This window comes from Plectropomus leopardus, chromosome 1 (genome assembly GCF_026936395.1).
Source record: "Plectropomus leopardus strain MGB_pleo_1.0 chromosome 1, ASM2693639v1, whole genome shotgun sequence".
In the NCBI taxonomy this organism is placed as follows: Eukaryota; Metazoa; Chordata; class Actinopteri; order Perciformes; family Serranidae; genus Plectropomus; species Plectropomus leopardus.
Window position 1 is genome coordinate 39,691,113 of NC_142176.1, and position 20,134 is coordinate 39,711,246.

The 20,134-nt window shown below is 41.3% G+C and overlaps 1 protein-coding gene across 3 annotated transcripts in view; it reads left to right on the forward strand.

Moving 5' to 3' along the window:
- The first annotated feature begins 10 nt into the window (after positions 1 to 10).
- The window catches only part of tshz3b (teashirt zinc finger homeobox 3b), a 49,012-nt gene continuing 28,888 nt past the window's right edge, over positions 11 to 20,134 (forward strand). For 2 of the 3 annotated variants that reach the window (XR_015777269.1, XM_042484550.2), the window contains exons 1-2: positions 11 to 543; positions 962 to 1,439. Coding sequence is in view for 2 of the 3 variants with exons in the window: in XM_042484550.2 (XP_042340484.2) it covers positions 1,400 to 1,439 (40 nt within the window). In the remaining variant the exon portion in view is untranslated. Of the gene's footprint in view, positions 544 to 682; positions 1,440 to 20,134 lie in introns of those variants that run through there. The other variant, XM_042484542.2, reaches the window with a different exon arrangement.

Consider the following 20,134-nt stretch of genomic DNA (forward strand, 5'->3'; position numbering starts at 1 on the left):
CAGCCTGCATGCATGGGAGCAGCCTGAGCCCGTCCCCTCCGCCTCCTCCTCCTCCTCCTCCTCCTCATGTACATTATTACAACAAGGGAGACCCAATCAAGCACGTATCTCATCGATTCAGGAGCAGACACACGCGCGCACTTACACTCACGCGCACGCGCGCACACACGCATACATACTGACTTTGTGACTTGCCCTCAGCGGATTTTTCAAAGCGCTCTCGGACAAAATATCGTATAGCCGCCGCGCCAGGCAGGGCAGCGTGTGGGTGACCAGTCCCGGTCGTCACCTCCTCCTCCTCCTCTTCCTCCTCCTCTTTCCTCCTACGCTGTCGGTCCTGAGAATAACAAAACTGAAAAAAGCTGCTTTTTTCTCATCACCACCAACAGGACTTGCCAGAGCCGAATGGATTTTTATGAGATGCTTTCAGGCACGTTTGAGCTGGTCCACCTTTTGGCTTTGAATTACGCGTGATTGCCGGAGGAGGGGGGAAAAAGCGGAAAACCTCATGGATAGCGCGGCGGCGGAGGATCAGCCTGTAAAGTAAGTATGCATTTCCGTTCAGATCACGCTGTCAGCCCGTGAGTTTGTGTGTGTATGTGTGTGCTTGTGAATGATACTGTATGTTTTGTTAGGCTACCAGGTGTCTTTAGATCCATCTGCAGCGTGAATGACATTACGCGCATTTCCAACCTTCTGATTCGGAATAAACGGGGACAGAATGAGGCAGTGAGTGACAGAAAGAGAGTGAGAGGGGTAAGAGACAGGAGAGGCAGAGAGAGACAGAGAGAGAGAGAGAGAGAGAGAGAGAGAGACAGGGAGCTACGTGACGCCTATCAGCGGCTGAGAGGTTGAACCGTAGAGAAGGCGCAGAGCTTCAGTTGTGTCAGCTCTTGATGTGCTGTCCGCTTGTTTTCGGACTTTTGACTGACGCGATCGTTTGGTTTTTATCCCCTTCAAGCTTGCCTGTTGCAGTCGCCAAGTGAGGAGGATCACTCGGAGGCACGAGGCGCTATTTTTTAACAACCTCCGGACTCTGTTTTTCTACCGCGAAGCCCCCCTCTGTGTTCCCACCGCGTCCATCCAAGCGGGCAAGAGAGAGCGACCGACAGCCAACCGGAGGAGTCACGCTGATTTTTTTTTTTTTTTTTTTTTTTTTTTACCCCTCATATCTCTTATTTTTTTTATTATTATCTTCGCATTTGCTGGCTCTATCTCATCTGATTTTCGAAAACTGCACACCCTCCTCTCCTTTGACACACACCCACCCCGATCTATGTGGGAGCCCTGAGAGCGCACCCGGGGGGGGAAACTGTGTATCAAAGCTCCGCGGATCCCCCAGGCAGCCTCGAATCACCGGGGCCAGAGAAGAACTCCCTGCCGGGCCCCCGACGCCGACATGCCGCGGAGGAAGCAGCAAGCGCCTCGGCGCGCCGCAGGTACGGACTGGCTTTGGTTTGAATGCAATTTGCCTCCCTCTCTCTCTCTCTCTCCTTCTCTCTCACTCACACTCTCTCTCTATTTCCCCCCTCCCTTCTCCTCCCCACCTTCCTCATTCACTTACTTTTCATTAATATTGTCTCTCTCCCCGCAAAAAAACATATTTTGTTGGCGAACTAACAAGGAAAGGGCAAGACAGACAGCACTCTGGATTCTACTTTTCACAGCTCTCAACACAACTTTTACCCTTTCATACTCAACAGATCCTCTCATTTCTGTCAGAATTCCTCCTATTATACCCAACACATGCCTCTATTATACACTGTATCACCTCACTTTAGAATCCCAAAGACCTTCAACCTCACATTTCTCTCATTTTCTGTAGGTGCAATTTGTAAACAAGGTAATTTCTTTTGTAGTGGAGCTGAAAAGATGAGTTAATTAATTTATCCACAGAAAAATGCATCTCTAATCTTTCATCATTTCGGTCACTTTTCAATGAAAATTGTCAGACATTAGTTGTTGCAGCCACTTATGCATCTCTGTTGTGCATCTATGCAAATTTTAAATCTCTTTGAGTTGGACAAAACAAGAACACTTCGCGCGCTGGAAAACTTAATTTCTGAGGTTGTACACACAAATAGACTGAATTGATTTAGAAAGAAAAGAAGGTCAGATCAATTGACGTTGAAGATAATTGTTAGTGTGTGGATTATTCACATTTTTCATGCACCTGTGTCACAAACAACACACGTTTACAGGTGTGACCAAGTAGTTGGAGAGATCATCCCTCTAAAAAAAAAAAAAAAGGTCACAGGTCAGCCTCAGCATACCAGTGCACATGTCCTGGAAGAGTGTCAGTGTGAGTGGACTCAATGTAAAAAGCCTTTTTCGCTCTCCTTCTTCACATTCTTCATTCTTCTCTCCTCGCCTCAGAGATCTTCAGGTCTAAATTTTTTTTTAACTCCTTTATGGCACCTCCTTCTACTTGTAGATATCGACTGTGGAATTACGAACGTACACTGGAGAGATTTGGTTGAGCCCTAGGGGTCAGCTGACTTTAACGGAGGCCTTTGATGCGTGCTGATTTCTTTTGGGGAAGTCGGATTAACTCCAAAACGTCAAAGGAAGTTGTCTCTTTTTAGCCACATTTGTCTTTTATAATCAGTATTTTTCTTTCTGTTCTTATTAAAGCATCCGTCCATGATCCCTAATATAGTCTATAGTGAATCTGTTAAACCATCATGTTGCTGGAATATTCTCAACAGGAATTTGGTGTTTTGATACACAATGTTGGATTTTGGTGTATTTTCCAGGATATTTTATCTTGCATGGTATTTCTTAAAAACTCCTCTTAGAGTTTGCTTTTTGTCATTACCTTCTATTCCTTTGAGACTTTAATATTATAACTTCTCTGAGAATTCACCATGCCTCCTTTTTTCATCGGGGGTCCTGCTTGTTTTCTTTCCCTCCCTCCCCTCCGTTTCTGGGAAAGACTTTTCCTTCAGCCTAAAGATTATTTCACAGCCCGGGGTGGGAGTGTATACTGGAAGAGAGCTTTAATGGACAATTGCCATCTTTGATTTGACGCCTGATTGATCGCCTGTCATCTGGCCGAGCCTTTGATCTGTTCATTCCCGATAAGTGTCAATAAATCACCCCTCCCTCCCTTCTCTTCCTCCCTCCCGCCATCCCTCCCCCTTGTTCATTCTGGTAGCACAGCAGGGCCTGCTGAAGTCACGTCTGGCCTCACAAAGTTCTCGCCATTAACACCATCATTTAATTGCATCTTTGTATCTATTTTCTCCCTGCTTTTATTAACTTTGATTTCTTACCCCCTCCCCTTGCCTTAGTCTTGAGGAGGATAAAGTGAACTCAGCATTTATTTTATGCTCCCGTTGAGGTGGACAGACTTTTGGTGTTCTCATAGGATCTTTTATGACACCTATAATTTGTGTTCATGTTAAAAATTTTCTAGGGTTAGGGTTAGGGTTGCTTTTTTCCACACATCAAATACATCTTTGAAACACTAATTACTGCTTGTATTTATTATACTGAATTAGTAATGATTTTTTTTTTTACGTTTCACATTTTACTGTAAACTGCTTTACCTTTGCACACTCTCGTCTGCAACTCTGTCTCACTGTCAAGGAAATACAGCCTCCGAATTTCGCCCACAGCCTACCAGCACACACTCTAACACACATAATTACATATGAGCAGTGGTGCATGCACAGAAGACATGCTGCAATGACTTTATAGTAGCCTACATATAAACAAGCATGCAATACTTTTTTGCCGCACACACACACACACACACACACACACAGAGTGCTATGAAAAATGTAACTATTAGCCTAATCGTGAGGCGGAAGACTGGTTTGCTCCATCAGAAGGGCCCGTCAGAGAGACTTTGTTTCATATTTGATTTAATTGTCTGCCCTCTGACAGCCACATTCATCAATGGCCCTAATGGTCAATCAGAGGCTGGCACTGAGAGAGAGAGAGAGAGAGAGAGAGAGAGAGAGAGAGAGAGAATGTATTCTCAGCCCTGGGCCTTACTTGATCAAAATGTTTTAGCCGTAATGGACACAATGGGTGGGGGTAAAGGAATCGGTGGACGGACAGATGGATGGATGGATAGACGCATGGCGAGATGACTTTTTATTCATCCGGAATGAGCGAGTGAGTGTGGTGGCGGTGCGAGCGGCAGAGAAAATGAGGCATTTATTTCTTTGATGAGCGGACGAGAACAAACACGAGGCAGGCGAAGGAGGAGTTTCATTTTAGACTATTGGCAGCTTCTTATTTTTTTCATTCCTCCTCCTCCTCCCCACGTCTCCTACCCCTACCCTCCCCGTCCCTCCGCTCACAGCTGCAAGTTATAAGGTTGAGGAGAACTGCATGGCACACAAAGAGTGATGACAAATTGATTGCGCCGTAGTGATGGCAAGAGTTATGGGAGGATGGCAAATGATAGGCCTTGATTAGGAACTTGGGAGGAGGCAACCTTGAGTTTCTTTCCCCCACTTTTGTTCTCTTTTTATGTCTCTGCATCCCTGATAAATTAAGCATTCTTTAAGGGTTTGTGGTTAAAGGCAGCAGATATATCATAGCGAGCTTCAGTGATTCATTCAACCATCAAATTTGTTCAAACGACATCAACTCGTAAATCTGGCTAAAGGTCAGCGCGCTTATCGAAAGGTTCCTTTAAATCTGCTTATTTGGAGCTTTTCATGTGCTCTTAATTGGTCATTACCCAAACCGACCATATGTAGATCTGGAACATGGCGTCACAGCTTCTGCAGCTCTAAAGGAATAACCAATTTATTTCACTTTTACACATCTCTGTGTGTGTGTCCTCTCCATGATCCCACACACTTCTTCCTCTCCTCTCTCTCTCTCATCCAACAAACCTCGGCGCACACTTCCCACCCCGGCAACAGAGCGCATTCAGCCGTCTAAAAAGAGGAGTTGTTTTGCCAGCTTCATTAGCGTTCTCCTAATTAGCCGAGCATCTGATGGATCCCTGACAGGCCTAATGATTGGAGATGACAAGCTCAGCACACTGTCACGCTCGCCAATTAGGTCTGCGACATAGTTGGATGTAATCAACTTGATCTTACACCGTCCTTATTTGCCCACCCCCCCGCCTGCCCGCGACTTCCTTTTTTCAACCCCAGCCCAGGTGAAGCTGTGGACAGTGGCGGCGCCGTACGAGCGTGAGTGTTGAAGCCAATCCAGGTCATTCCTAAAATTGAGATTAAGATTTTTCAGGTGTTTGTGATGCCTTAAAGACTTGATTCTATAGAAGTTGTGCACACATGTATACGTGCGCTCACACGCAGTTTTGAGGTATTTATTTTTTCAGTGCTCCAGCATTCAGGAAAGGGAAAAGCTCAGGCGCGCGTCAGGCTTTTGTCTGTGGGCTTCAAAGCCAGGCAAGACCAAACAGATTATTGTTATGGTAGGAGGTAGCTTAAACATCAAACATAAAGTATATTTTTTTGTACCAGTTTTATTTTTTTTTTGCACTTCCAAAATGTGCACATCTTCACACATGCAAGTACAAATCAGTTGTTTCTGTTTAAAAAGAAGCAATAGCTGCAAGGTGTTAACATCGTTTTGTGTGTGTGTGTGTGTGTGTGTGTGTGTGTGTGTATTGTTCCCCTACGAGGCCCGCTGCAGATTGATGACGTTGACAGTGGTCATTATTAGCTACTCAATGACACTTTCTCAGAGTGGGAGGATTTTTCACCCCCGCGTTGATTTTTCAGAAACACCTATCATCAGCATGGTGTCCAAAGAGGCTAAGCATGATTTATGTAAATATTAACATCAAGACAGATCTGGTTCTGTCCAACAAGAGATAGATGGCAGCCGAGGAGGAAAAGCAGCTGATTTCTGTGATTTCTCTGCTTCTCTCTGTGTGTGTGTGTGTGTGTGTCTGCCAGCGTGTGTGTGTGTGATTGATTGTAGATGAGAGCGAGAGATTAATCATGCTTGATGTGTGTTAACGTTGCACTCGCAGTGGATCTAAGTCGAGATGCAGTGGCCCATTTAAATATACTCACTCAAACACACACACACAAAGATTCACAGGAGGGAGCGGGTGCACTCACAATACAGATACACACATTGTTCAGCTGAGAGGAGGACACATTTTAAACAGGAATTTTGAATTTATAAAGGTAAAGGGCGGTCATTTATAGCGCATTTTATGCAAGGGGTTTGTTCAAAATACATATTATAGCTTGTATCAGAGCCTGTAGTCCCAGCCAGTGTGTGGCAATGGGATCTAATGAAACATATCAATATAATGAAGCTAATTAACCTTGTTTAAAAAGGCCCTGATAATTGTATTAATGATGAAGAGAGTGAAAAAGGATTTTACAAACAGCACCTTTCACACAGCCCTTTGCATCAGCCCACCATTAGTTATATTTAATGTTATAATGTAACAGAAAAGCACTTTTTATGTCATCTCAGGCAGCTGCTATATTGAATAGTGAAATGATAGCATGAATCATTACATTGTACAATCTCTAAGCATGTTACATTCTATCTTTGTCTAGTACTTTTAGCTCGTACAAAATTCTTTCTTTTTTAATATTATTTTGTCTTTTAGATAAAAAATGCACCATCTCTCTTATGACTTATTTTATTTTTTTCACCACTTTTGCTTTGTCTACTCTCCCTCTTCAACGTTACAAAGCGTGTCGCCTGGAAATGACATATAAGACACGCTACAGGAATTACTAAAGTCCTTCATTGAGAGATGGAATCCAGAGGTTCCTCATCCTTGAAGTGAAAGTCGTCCACTCCAGTTTCTAATGAAGTGGATGTATTTGAATAACAGCGCTTCAAAGTTTTCCATCTGCAGTCCATTAATCTGAAAGGTGGTGGTCCTTTTATGCTTCGGCTGCTTCCCACCTCGCTCAAACTAAAACACATTAACTCTTTTTTTTTTCTTTTTTAAATGTACCGATCACACATTGGATCATTCTCAGATGTAACTGTGACCTGAGGAAAATAAAAATGAGGAGTTTTGTTTTAAATGAAGTGCAGTAAAAGTACATGGTTTAGTAAACCATAACAGTATTTGTTCTGTTAGTATGACACATTGTCCTGCATGGGATAGAATTACACTCATCAAACATGAATCTAAAGCAGACTTTCTCTTAAGGAAGACATTGGGAGGTTGTTTTAAAAAAAAATTTTTTCAGACTTTCGAATGGTTCAAAACTGACTTTTGATGAGTTTTCTTCATTGTGGTTTACTTCATTAACTTGCTCAGACTACAAGATCATGGTCAGATTTGCCTGGAGAATACTTGCAAAAAATATTTAACATGTTTCATGCTGTTGCTGTCCTGAATGATCTGACACTCCGGTGGAGGATAGAACTTTGGACTTGGTGCAGACTATCCCAGATCTTTTAAAAATTAGTTGCCACGGCAAAATCGGATGTGTAATCAGGCTTTTATTTGTCTTTTTTTTCTTTTTAAGAATAGCTATTAATTTTTATAACTTTTGTGTGGTTGGCCTAACAGATTTTGTCATATTTTTAGAATTTTGTCTATGCCATTGGTTCTCAACCTGGGGGTGGAGACCCCCACATTGGGTCACAAGATTTATCTGTGAGATCACCAGAAAATTTTAGTGTTAAGAAATAATAAAAAGCAAAATTCTGCAGCTTGAAATTATTTTGAGTATTTATTTTGAAATACTCTGAGTTTGATCTGTTGAAGTCTCAAAAAGATATTTAAATTAAACGATATGACTAAGGAAAGTCACTCTTGGATTGTATTGCTCACTGCTCACAGATATGCAATCTGTGATGAGAAGTCAGAACTTGCTTTGCAGCGTGGTCTCAGAAGGAAAAAAGAGTTTGGAAAAAAAGGTTGGTAAAACTGAATGTCGTAAACTGTGGTTCCCAGAGGGCTAGCTTGGTATGTTAATTTTGTCCCAAATCCCAAATCTGGTTTCACTAGCCAGTCTCTGACTAAAACTGGCTTGTCTTTTTTTGTTTGTGTGTTTTTTGTAAAGGTAAAGAAATGTTGTCATATTTTCAGAGTTTCTTCTATGCAAGTGGTTCTAGGAGTAAAAAAAAAAAAAAAATTCAATTTTTAAAGATTTTGGTTATTTCTTGTACAATACTTTATAGTCGGATCTGTCCAGAACACCAAAAGATATACTTTTAACTATTGTTCTTACTCAGGTTTTTAGATCTAGATTAGTAGGGTTGTTTTTAACAGGAAGTTTTTAGATTTTTTTTTTTTGTTTTATGTATGCACACACAAGAAAAATGACAAATTGAATCTAAAATGAAAGTCACTCTTCGATCAAACTGCTCACTACATACAGATCTGCAACCTGTGATCAGGGATCAAGCATCGTTTGGTAGCGTGGTCTCATATAGAAAAAAAAGTTTGCAACCACAGTTTCATGACATTCAGTTTAACGAGCAAGCGAACGTGGTTGGTTAAAGTTAAGACTAAAATTTAGCATGTTTCTTAACATTTGCATGTATGCTGAGCTGCAAACACATCAAGTCTATCAGTGTCTGCGTCCCAGCCTCAGTCCTGCTCCGTGCATTACTTTGTGCAGAGTGAGTCTTTCCCAGGCAGCTAACTGACATTGTGATTAGTTATGGCCTTCTTCTGCTTTTCTCAGTGCTCCTGCCCCACTACGCTCTGCCACAATGAAACAAGAGAGGGAGCGAGAGAAAAGATATAAAGTGGGAGAACTGTTGCATAGTTAAATATTCTATCATAGGGAAAGACAGAAAGGTAATGAGATTGTAAAAAAAGATTATGTGCACGGGCGAGAGAAAGTGGGAGCAAATGAAAAAGCAAGCAAGTAGACAAACGACAATCATAGCGAGAGAGACAGAGGAAGACGGAGGGAGGGAGGGGAGGGGAGCTCCAGCTCCCTCACCCCCCCTCCTTCCCTTCCTTGAGGATAAGTGGCTGATGGTTTATAAACAGTGTTTCTTTTCCTCCCTCTCCCAGAATCTTCCGTCATGGCTCCCATTAGGTTGACAGCTGTCAATTAGAGCTCCCTTGGTCTGGCGCACTGCACTTTATTGCAGGCGGTTGATGCTGTCATTTTGCTCCCAGTTTCGCCTTGAGCGTTATCACGAGCGCTCAAACAGTCAATAGCTGATGCATCAGCAGTTATTTCTTAAATTGGCTCACAAGGCTGCATCCTTTCCTCATTTTTATCCTCCCCCCCAATTCTTCTCCCTCTATTCTCTTTCTATCTCCTCCCTGTTCTCCTCTTCCTCTTCCCCAAAGATTATTTTGTGAGGAGAGAATGGGATTGTGTCTGCAGAGGGCTGGGTGCAAGAGTGGAGGAGAGGTTACACAGGACGCATACATTCATACACAGACATATGAGTTTGCATCTGTATTTTTTTCTTTTTTTATACTTAACATAAATTTAAGGCAAAATACATGATGCAACTGAACATGTGTTTGTGGATGGCTGCGAAATAAAGAATTGAGAATAAATTAATTTGCCATGGTTTTTCCCAATAATAAGAAGAGGAAGAGGAAAAAATACTTTGTGTCTTTTTGGACATATTTGTTGTATAGTTCTTAGTAATAGATTAGCAAACAAATTAGAAACCTCTCTTACAATAGCTGTAAATTGTGTATTGCCAGTAGCATTACATTAATGCACATCTTACACTGATACCTTTACACATACCCCAGGATTCCCACACATTTTCATGGACAAAATTTCAGAGCTTTTCCATGACTTTTCAAGGACCCATAATAACATATAACATCCATTCACTACAACATGAGCACATTTGTATGGTAGTGAAATCCCATGAGTATGCCAGGTTTTCCATGAAAGTGGGAACCCTAAAACTGCTGCACATTTTGGCCATCCTGCACATCCTCCTTTTTTTTTATTTATAGTACTTTTTAAAAGTATCTCTGTAATATTGTTTGAGTACTTTGGCTTATTTTTTAACCTCTTAATTTGTGGATTTTACAGTTCAGTCTTTGCACCAAAACCCAAAACAAGTTCTTTGTAAACAAAAGTCTATGTGGTAATAAACTGTATTCAGATTTAGATTTTTATGTTGCAAATACTGTATGTGATACAGAAGTATACAGTTCAGAGGTGTTCTTTGTGACATGCTTGTACAATATGTGCACTGAAATGCATGCTGGAATACTCTTAAGCAGTACTAAAAAAATCTAGTGTGTATTTAAAGAATAGCATAAAAACAATGATAAAAAATAGATTATTAATAAATTGTATATATATATATATGAAAATGAAACATACATACATTGTTTTAGTATATAAAAATGTGAAAAAGAGGGACTTCCTGCACACTGTCAAATTAATTGTTCTTTTATTCAACCTGATGAAGGTCTGATGACTGAAACGTTGTTTATTTAAGAAAGTTTTTTTGCAAGTCATTGAACATTGTGCGGGAATTCTCTCTTTTTCTCATACAGGGACATTTTCCTTCTGTGCACCTGTCCATATGTTTTTGTGAAGATGTACATTAGCCTCCACAGTTGAGTATATGAAAATGTAAAATTTACACTATTAACAGTTTTAAAGCAAACCAACATCAAAAGTTTGGATGCACTCAAATGCAAATATGCAAATGCCCAGGGCGATAGAAGTCTATAAACTGTTTGAATATAGAATGAGATATAAAATGTTGATGGCTATTGATTTAAGTAGTTTTGTGTCGGAATAATATTATTGGTCTGTGTATCTTCCCATTGCAAGAAAAGTTAAACCACACACTAAACTTTAAATTTACCTGTTATAATGGGGATCAGAGGTTGTTGGCTTTATTCCCAGCAGCAGGACATTCGCTGTGAGGTCCGATTGGCTGACTGGGCCACACCAAGGCACCCTGGGAAAATGGCTGAAACAGGAAATGGAGTGATCTCCGCACATACACATGCTTCCTGTGCTGACACAAAGCAGATATATGTGTATTTACTGTGATCCCATAGTGAGCTCTACACCAGACCTGCTGTATACAAAAAAAAAAACTGTTCCTGGGATGGTCTGTCCAGAGTATGTCCTTAAGTCCAAGTCATCATCAAACAATGGATGTGAATTAAGAATGACATCAAGCGGCTTTTTGACTTTTTGACTCATTTTAGAACTTTTTTAATTGTCAGCCAAGTGCTGTTTCCAACAAGACAACCGGCTTCTGTTTATGGTTAGCTTTATTATTTATTTACTTTTTTTTTATAGCATGTACAGCCTGTTGTACTTCCTGTCATGTTCAGGAGACAAGGGATGTGTGAGTGTGTGTGTCTGGAAAAGGCTCATGGAGTTAAAGAAGCTGCAGGGCCAGTAGGAGGACGACACAGTATCAAGACAAGGTATGTGTGTGTGTGTGTGTGTGTGTCTGGTGTGTGTGTGTGTGTGTGTGTGTGTGTGTGTGTGTCTTTTGAGTGTCATCTGGGCTCGGCTCCAGGTCTGGGTTTCTTCTTACCCTCAGTGGGGGTTGCCTTTATGTTGCAAAGTGTGTGTCTGTGTGCACGCTTTACACAATCAGAGTCCCCTTTGCTTCCCTTTCCCACGGAGGCTTTGGCTGAACCGAGACGAGACTGGCAGCCATCAGTCTCGTGTGTGTGTGTGTGTGTGTGTGTGTGTGTGTGTGCGCATGCACACCCGTGTGTTACGGTGGCTATGATGAAAGGCAGGGGAGCCAGCGAGGACCCGTTTGAGGCCCTGGTAATCAGGGCCAGCCCGAGCTGACATCCTTCTCAGGCTGACAGCGCCTTCCTCTTCTCTCCTCACACACACACACACACACACACAATGGTCACCACTCAGTCACTGCCAAAAGACAGTCCAACATGCCTCTGGCCCTCCTATTCCTCCTTCTTGTTTCATGTTCTGATCAGTTTCAGATGCCGGGAATTATCCTCACCCTCTGCAACATAGTGTGTGTGTGTGTACATATGCGCATGTGTGCAATCTGAAGGGGAATGCAATGTTTGATACGGTCTGGTTTTACAAGGGTGTGGTAGGAAACGTGTGTGTAAACCAACACCTCGGCGTGTATGTTTTTGCGTGCAAAGAGGGTTAAGATCGAGGAGGCAGGTGAGAGAGAGACAGTCGACCGTGCTGAACGGGGAGAGAAAAAAGTGCAAGAGAGAGAGATGAGAGGAGTGAGGAGGAAGGCTGTTTTATTTTATACTGCGAGGGCCTGTTGCTAATTAATGTTTCTTGGTCGGTTTCTGTCGGAGCTGAGTAATGTTTTTGATCTTTATGCCTGATAACTGCATACCTAATGAGATTTCAAAGCTGGTGGAGATGGGAGTTGCTGCTCCCTGCAATTATTGACAGATGCCTTTTCTCCGCCACTGGCTGCCGCGCCATAAATCCTTCCTCAGTAATGAGCTTGAGAAGTGCCACCCTGCCAGTGAGCTAATGAAACCGAGCAAGGGGGGCCGTCTGTGTGCGTGTGTGTGTGTGTGCATGCGTGCAAAAGAGTGCATCACACTCCTCTGACACATTTTTTTCTCTTTAAATGCACTCTGCAGATGTCAGCCACCTCGCCTGCTAGCGACAAAGAGAGAAAAGAGGCAGGAGAGAGATAGTCGATGAGGGGAGAAGAAAAAAAAAAGAAATACAAAGCTGAAGCCGCTCTATGTTTCTTCACTTTATGAGAAGTTTCAGGGTGGTGCTGGAGGGTGCTCAGGTTACAGCCCCATGTTAAGGTGATTTGTCTGGGTTTGGCTGTTTTATTTGAAATGCTAGTATCTTTGTTGCAAACCGGACTGTGATTGATATCACTGTGCCCCTCTCTCGCCGCTCGCCTGCCCAGATCCTTCTCTCTCCTTTTCTTCTCTTTTTCCTCGATTAACTCTTCCTCTCTGTAACTCAGCCAAAGGGCTCTAAATAAAAAAGGAAAGAAAGTGGCACGTGAAGAAAAAGAGATCCCCCAAAAGAAGAGAAAAGGAAAAGCAAAGCTGCCTTTTCTTTGCACATTGTGTGTGGTATCACAGTACCAGGGTATTTAGAAACTCCAAAGGTATGTTTTTTTTTAATACTGTCATAAATGTAGGCACTCCTCTTTCTATGAAACTCATTATATGTAGTGCACAAAATGCACCACCAGAGCTCATTCCCCAGTCTCTACTGGTGGAACAGCTGAAAGACACCGCAATGCCTTGTGGTGGAGGGATAAGTTACAGGACTGTGATCAGCCTGTGGCCAACAGGCAGAGAGAGAAACCTTGGGAAATAACGGCAGTTTTTTGACATCTAAATGATTGTTGGAAGTGGACTGACTGACGAGATTACAAGCAAGAGTAACCAAGACGCTTTGGATGAGTTTAATTTTGTTTCTGTTGCGTTTGAATGAAGTGTGTTTTATGATGACTTAATGAGGCAATTGGGCTTTGACAGTCTTGTCAGTAATGGAAAGTTGAATTCAAAAGGTGTACAGTTGTATTTTTCTGTTTAATAAGGGGAATAGGTGTCTGAATATTGCTTTTCTTAACATTCTGTTGGATTCTGTTGTGTATTTATTAGTCAGAAAAACTGAAAGTAAGTAGGGCACTTTCCGTTGGTACTTGCCATATTTGGCAAAACTGCAATCGAAACACCTTTTTTCGCTTTTATAGGTCACATGATGCTATCGTCGGTAGGAACTGCAGTAAAAAATAAATCTGCTAATGTTCTGAACATCCATCACCATGCTTCTTGGAATGTTATTGCGAGAGGAGAAGTTGCATAACATCACTCAGTAGAAACACAGTAGTTGCAATTGTATTTTATTGACACTTCGAAAGTATCGCTTAAGTTTTGCACAGATCTGTAATGGAAACCTGCCATGCTATAAATGAACTACACTATGGTTGTGTCACCATTGCTACGAGGCTGTAAAGCCGTGTTCGGCATAGCTCGATGTGATGACCTTCTGTAGTCTCATTTAGCCACTTGTTAGCAACCGCCTTTTTTAAGACACATAAAAGATTCAAAGTTTACAAGTAGGATATTTACATATTTTATGTCAGAGAACAAAACGTGAGAGTCTCATCTTGTATTAACCACAGACCTTATTTATGACTTCAACCCAAAAACACATTAAAAGAAACTCACTGACTTTGAGGCAATGGGGACCAGAGGTGACAAAATGCTAATTTATTTCAGGTTTTAGGACTCATTTCTGGGGTTCTGTGTATCATCATATACCGTATACCCTGGATGAATGTCAGGAAAGTATGAAATATAACATACCGCCCAAGCTTACCAGACAGAAAATCTGCTGCAGGTTTGTACTTGTGCATCGACGTGTGTTTGCGAGTTAGCATGTTGATGTGAATGCATGCATGTTCGGTACGTGCTTTTTTCCAGAAACCAGAGGAAGGAGAGCAGCGAGTAGACGAGCGCCGTCTCACTGCCAAACAGTCGATTTCCCCCTCTCATCGTCCACACCATACATCACCGACCCACCCTTCTCTCCTGACACAATGACGTGTGTCATTTATCAAACAGGGCCTTGCCAGGGCCTCACATGTGTGTGGGAAGCGGTGTGTGCAGTTGTGTATGTTTACAAGCACATGTGTGCGTTTCAGTGTGCAGGGCAGTCCTTTCCTTCTGTCTCCGAGGTCCCCCCCTCCAGGGAAGGAGGAAGGGAGTGAGGGATGAAGAGTGAGAGCAAGAGAGAGAAACAGACAGAGAGAAGGGGATTATTGGTAGTAAATGAGTGAGTGAGTGTGTGAGAAGTTGGGGTAGTGGAGGAAATCGGCAGGACTAGTTCCACTTTTGGCCCGGCTACTTTCCAAATCCCCTACGGGTGGTCGGAAAAAAAAAAACTGTGACTGCTTGTGATATTGATACAGCAACTTTTAATCGTATTTTACACACAATTACTCACATTTCAAATCATAAATAAGTATAGATTGTAAATCAGAGCTCCATTAATCTCCATGATGCATGTGTAGGCAGGCATTTGTGTTTGTGTGTCAATAACAATCTGTGTATGTCTCTCTCTCTTGTGCTCGTGTGTCTTGGGGCTTGCTTGCAGGCGTGTATCAGTCACAATGTCTTATCTATCACACACACAAACTCACAACCGCGCGCAACTCTCTCCCATGGGCTCGGGCAGTGCAGTCTTTCTCTCTCTTCACTTCTCCCTGATTCAAAGGGAGGCCTTATAGAAGATGGATGCTCCTTAAAAAAAGAGCCTGTTGATGGATATGAATCTGGCCCTGCCATTCATCACTGCTATATTATTTAGACTGGATCACTACAGAGCTGTAACCTGAGCTACGAGTGTGTGTGTGTGTGTGTGTGTGTGTGTGTGTGTGTGTGTGTGTGTGTGTGTGTGTGTGGGTGTGTGTGTGTGGAGGACACGGCAGGTGAAGGAGGGGGACGGGGGTGGAAGGAGGGAGGGGACAGCTGTGGTCTCAACAAAGGGAGGGAGAAAAAAATAACAGTGAAGTGAGCGGAGGAAGTGACCAAAAATTGTGCAGCAAATAAAAGAGAAAAGAGATGGAGGGTTGAAATACACATAAAGGTCCTGAAAGGTTAAAGGTTGGTGTTGATGATGGATGATAAGGGACACTTCCCTTTTATCTGTTCTCTCTAAAGGCAATGCACAAATATTTAGATGAAGGAAGCAAATTGAGCAATATTTTTTTTAATTCTTACATGGTCCAAACTAATATCATTTCTAGTAATATAATTTCATTGTGGATGCATTAGGCCCTTTATACATGTATACTGATATTTTGGAAAACAAAGATTTTTCCATGCAGTTTTAGAAGTATTTCTATCCACACTTCTTTTTACAATATACACAAACTAGAGGGCAAAAAATGACTCAAAACGCTTGCAGGTCAGTCTACCCTGTCACAAAGGTAGTGCAATGTTACTTTTTTTCAAAATACCTACTTGAGATTAGGGATTGACAGATTATCTGCCTGGCCGATTATTGGGTCTGATATTTGGCATTTTGTCGATTATCTGTATTTGCATTTTATTTTAATGATTATCGATAACAATAATTAATCAAAAAATGCAAACAAAGTGTCAGCATGGAAGGAACTGTTTTTATTTATTCACTTTTAATTAAATTTTCAGTTGACTTAATAAAAAAACGTGCTGGGAACTTGCTGTATATGATGTTGAAATAAATATATGAAATAAATACTGACAGAAAGATTTTCATTTTTATTGTAAATGCACATTGGTTTTAAATACCTGTTATTGATATCATTAACTACTAATAGTTGGTATGGGTCCTGAAAAAACAATATGGGTCAACCCCTAGTCAAATGTACAGTCTAACATTACATTTTTCAGTGTTACTACCAGAGATCTCATCACCACTGATTCCATTTCTCCATGGAATCAATGTCAGAACAAAGGAGCTTGACACAACACAACACAAAAGTGATGCTCTGGACATGCAAAACTTTTCCTTCCACCCCTCATCAACAACAATCCAACTCTAGAAAGTGTCCCATCTTCTGCTGCTTCAACCGAGGCTGATCCACAACTGGTGTTTCTGGTAGACTAGCAAAAACACTGGGAGCAGCAGACCCTTCAATTTGTCCATGAAGTTGTGTAACAATACAAAGTTCAAGTGTGAAGTATTAGACTAAGATGTGTTAACAAAATGTTAGCAAACCTGCAGTCTGTCAGTGTTGTTTATAGCGTATGCTCATTGCACAAAGCAACAATAGGCATGCGTGAATTGAGGTGAGGACAGCATTGTTTCTCAACTGTTCTATTTTACCTGTCCTCACGGATAAACAGTAACAGGAGTTTTAAAAAATCTACACCTTAGGAGACATTTCGGTAGGCAAAATTCTAAATTTGTTTCCAGGTGTTGGGGAGTACCAGTGCAACAAAATTTTAACAAAGTTGTCAAAGGTCTTTGTGGCGCCAGAGGGAGTTGCATAAGGCCTTGGGGCTTAAGATTGTAGCTTAGCTGTTAGAAAGAGGTAAGCTCACAGACCTCTGTAGCGCACTTCTCATCTTTGCTTAATGCTAGCAAGGCTACATTAGCCACTGCTTGCATAACACACCAGCTATATCAACTTGGATGCATTTTTTAAAATAATTTTTCAAGTCTCCAGTTTGATTCTAACACTGTTACAGGAGTGCAATGCTACGCCAGTGGAGTGCTCTTTTATGAGAACTGGATACCATGTTCCAAGATGGTGCCTCATTCTTTCCAATTGAAATTAGATGCCTAAAACTTCTCAGCCTTTCTTTTGCTTCCTCATGTTTTGGGTCTGTAGAGCATGTGCATCAGCATCCTCCCTGACTGAGTTAACTGAAATCCGGCTACCTTCCCATACACAGATATTGCACAAATTATCATAATGATGAAACTTTTTTCCTTCTTTCTAATTTTTTTTGTCAGGCCTAATGAAACGAATTCTGATAATGCAAACAGTTAAGCCTATTTTGTGGCAATTCGATTATTGTCTTTTGTAGAGATTGTTTTTGGGATGTTCTGTGTTACATGGCCAGCGTTTCAGACTTTGGCCAGTACGTCAAAATCACCCCACAGCCTCACAGCTCAGTGCTGTTTCTGGAGGCGTTCATGCATTCCTTTAATTATAGTCCAAAGGTCTAAAGGAGGCAACAATGTGTCGGAAATCTTGGCAAGTTTAAGATGACAGGAATGTCCTCTCGCCTCCAAAAGTGCTGACTTTGGTAATTGCTGCAACTCACTGTGGTCTTTTCAGTTTTTTATTGCTGTGTTTTGTCTGATTGTGACAAATTATGATAATCAATGGATTTTGATTTTTTTTTATGGCAATTAATACAGTCAAAATACTGCAGTAGTTTGATTAAAATTAGACATGTTTGCAAACGCCTTAAACTTGAAAAATAACATAGTGGGTCCATGAATATGATTTGAAATGAGCGAAAGACTACACTGGCTATAATCAATTGGGGATTTGCAGCTTTGGCAATGCCATATTCACCCAAAACTACCACCATACCTACCAACTATTTGTCTGTCTGTCCCAGTACACTTGAGGCAGCCATGAAGCTAGCATGCTAACTGTGGCAGATAATTATACTGAAGGACATCATGATGGCTTCATCATGCACACATTGTTGTAAATAGCAGGTCTCGTGCTTTTTTCATCCACAATAAATGTTAGAGCCCTGCCGATACCCCTTGTCAACCCTTCATGTACATGTAGTGAATGACTCATGTTGAGTTTGTGTGATACAATATTCAATACGTGGACACAGTCAGTGAAGAGAAGGCTGCTCATTATTGCTCTGAATGGTATCGGTCTGAAACCATAGCAATTTGGCTTGATTTCCTAAAAAAAAAAAGGGAAGAATGCAATGAGCAACGTTATAAGAAATGACAAAAAAGCAAGATATTAGTAAAAAGTACTAATATAAAAGAAAATTACTTTAAATGAGGAAAATATATAAACAAACAAGAAAATTACCTCTAAAAAAGTGCATTAAAATGATAATTCATTTTTTTGTTTTTTTACTTTCTTTTTCTTTTTAATTTTTCAAACAAATTTTCTGGTTATTTTCTTGTACTTTTTATTCATTTCTTGTTAGTTTTGGGGTCATTTTCCCTTATTCTGCTCATTGGCTTCCTCCCATGTTTTTGAAAGAAATCAGCCAATTTTCTCAGCTTTCTAGGGAATAGATACTTGTGAAAGGCATCTATGCAGTACAAGAAAAGTGTGATCCAGGTTTCAAGGGGTTAAAAACCTACCAGTACTACATTACTTTACCCTGAGAGTTTCTTTGAATGAAAAGGATATTGGGAAAAAAATACCTGTGTGGAAATAATTTTATTGTCAGTGTAATTTCTGTGTTGACTGACTATTTTGTAACACAGATTTAGAATTCATGATATAAAAAAAAAACAAAAAAACATTTGCATTATTGGCATGTTTGATGCATTGCATCACATAAAGAGTTTTTAGAACTGGTGGCCCATAAATCCATGCTTAAACAAGAGATGTAAAAGTAAAGAAGCGAGGGAAGAGGGAACCACAACAAACTCCTTCTCAGAACTCCTTCCACTTGGCTGTAACTGGTTTAAATAACATTTTAGGTTGGTTTTTTTTTGGTATGTTCCCTCCTTCCCTTCCCCTCCATCTCTCTCACACTCTTCCCAGGTTTCTATAGCGCCAAGGCAGACGTGATGATTTATTGTGGCCATCCATCTCTGGTACTCATCCATCACCGGCCGGTTGCTAGGCGATCATGGCAGCAGCTGTTTGCTTTTGAGTTCAACAGAGGGGCCGTCAGTCAGCGGCGGCAGGTGAAAAGCATTACGAACGCGCCGTTGTCACGCCGAATAATTAATCAAAGGCGGGAAAGATAATTAAAAAGATATGACCCTTGCTGGTACTTGGTCCTGGGTTTGCCCAGGGAGGGAGGGAGGGGAGGAGGGGGAAAATGGAAAAGGTGAGAGGAAAAGGATTCTTTCTTTGTTGCTGCTTTGCTGCAGTATCATGCTCAAATGCTTCTTTGAGATTCTACCTTATTTCTAACAAGTATTTGATGACATTGCCGTAGCTTTAGACCCCTCCTCCTCCTCCTCCCTCAAACACTTGTGGAGGAGTGGAATGAGTGAGTGCTGATAAAACAGGCTCTCCTGTTAGTCAGTGGCACTACTCCATTTAATTAGGAGGAGATGGGCTGGAAAAAGGAGAGAAAGGATTTTTTTTTTTTTTTTTTTTTCAGAAAAGGCCTGGCAGAGAGAATGAGCGAGCTCTTAAAGCTGGTGTGGATTCATCGTCACCTCCAGTTGCACTTGCAGCTATATGCAGATACCAGACTGAGCTGGAGCCACCTGCTCTGTCAGTGTTTCAATTATTATTTTTGGTGAGGCTTTTTGGAGAGTTTGGAGGGACAACTGATGGTAGCACAGCTATGAATTGTTGGTTCTAAAAACGCTCTGAGAATGGTACAATGCAACCACTGAATGTTTTAGTAACGTTTTCAGCGGCAAGTTTTCTTTATGTTCCCAGAACGTTCTTCTTAAAGATCAGGCAACATTCTCTACAAATATAAAAAAAAAAATGATTTTGTTACATTTTCATCTAAAAATGGTCTGTAATCTCAATCCTTAATAACATCTTCTGAATGTTGCTTTGAAAACATTCTTCCTTTTGTTCTCATGTAACATTGTGGGAACGTTTTATAAAACAACAGTCTATGATCTGTCCCCTC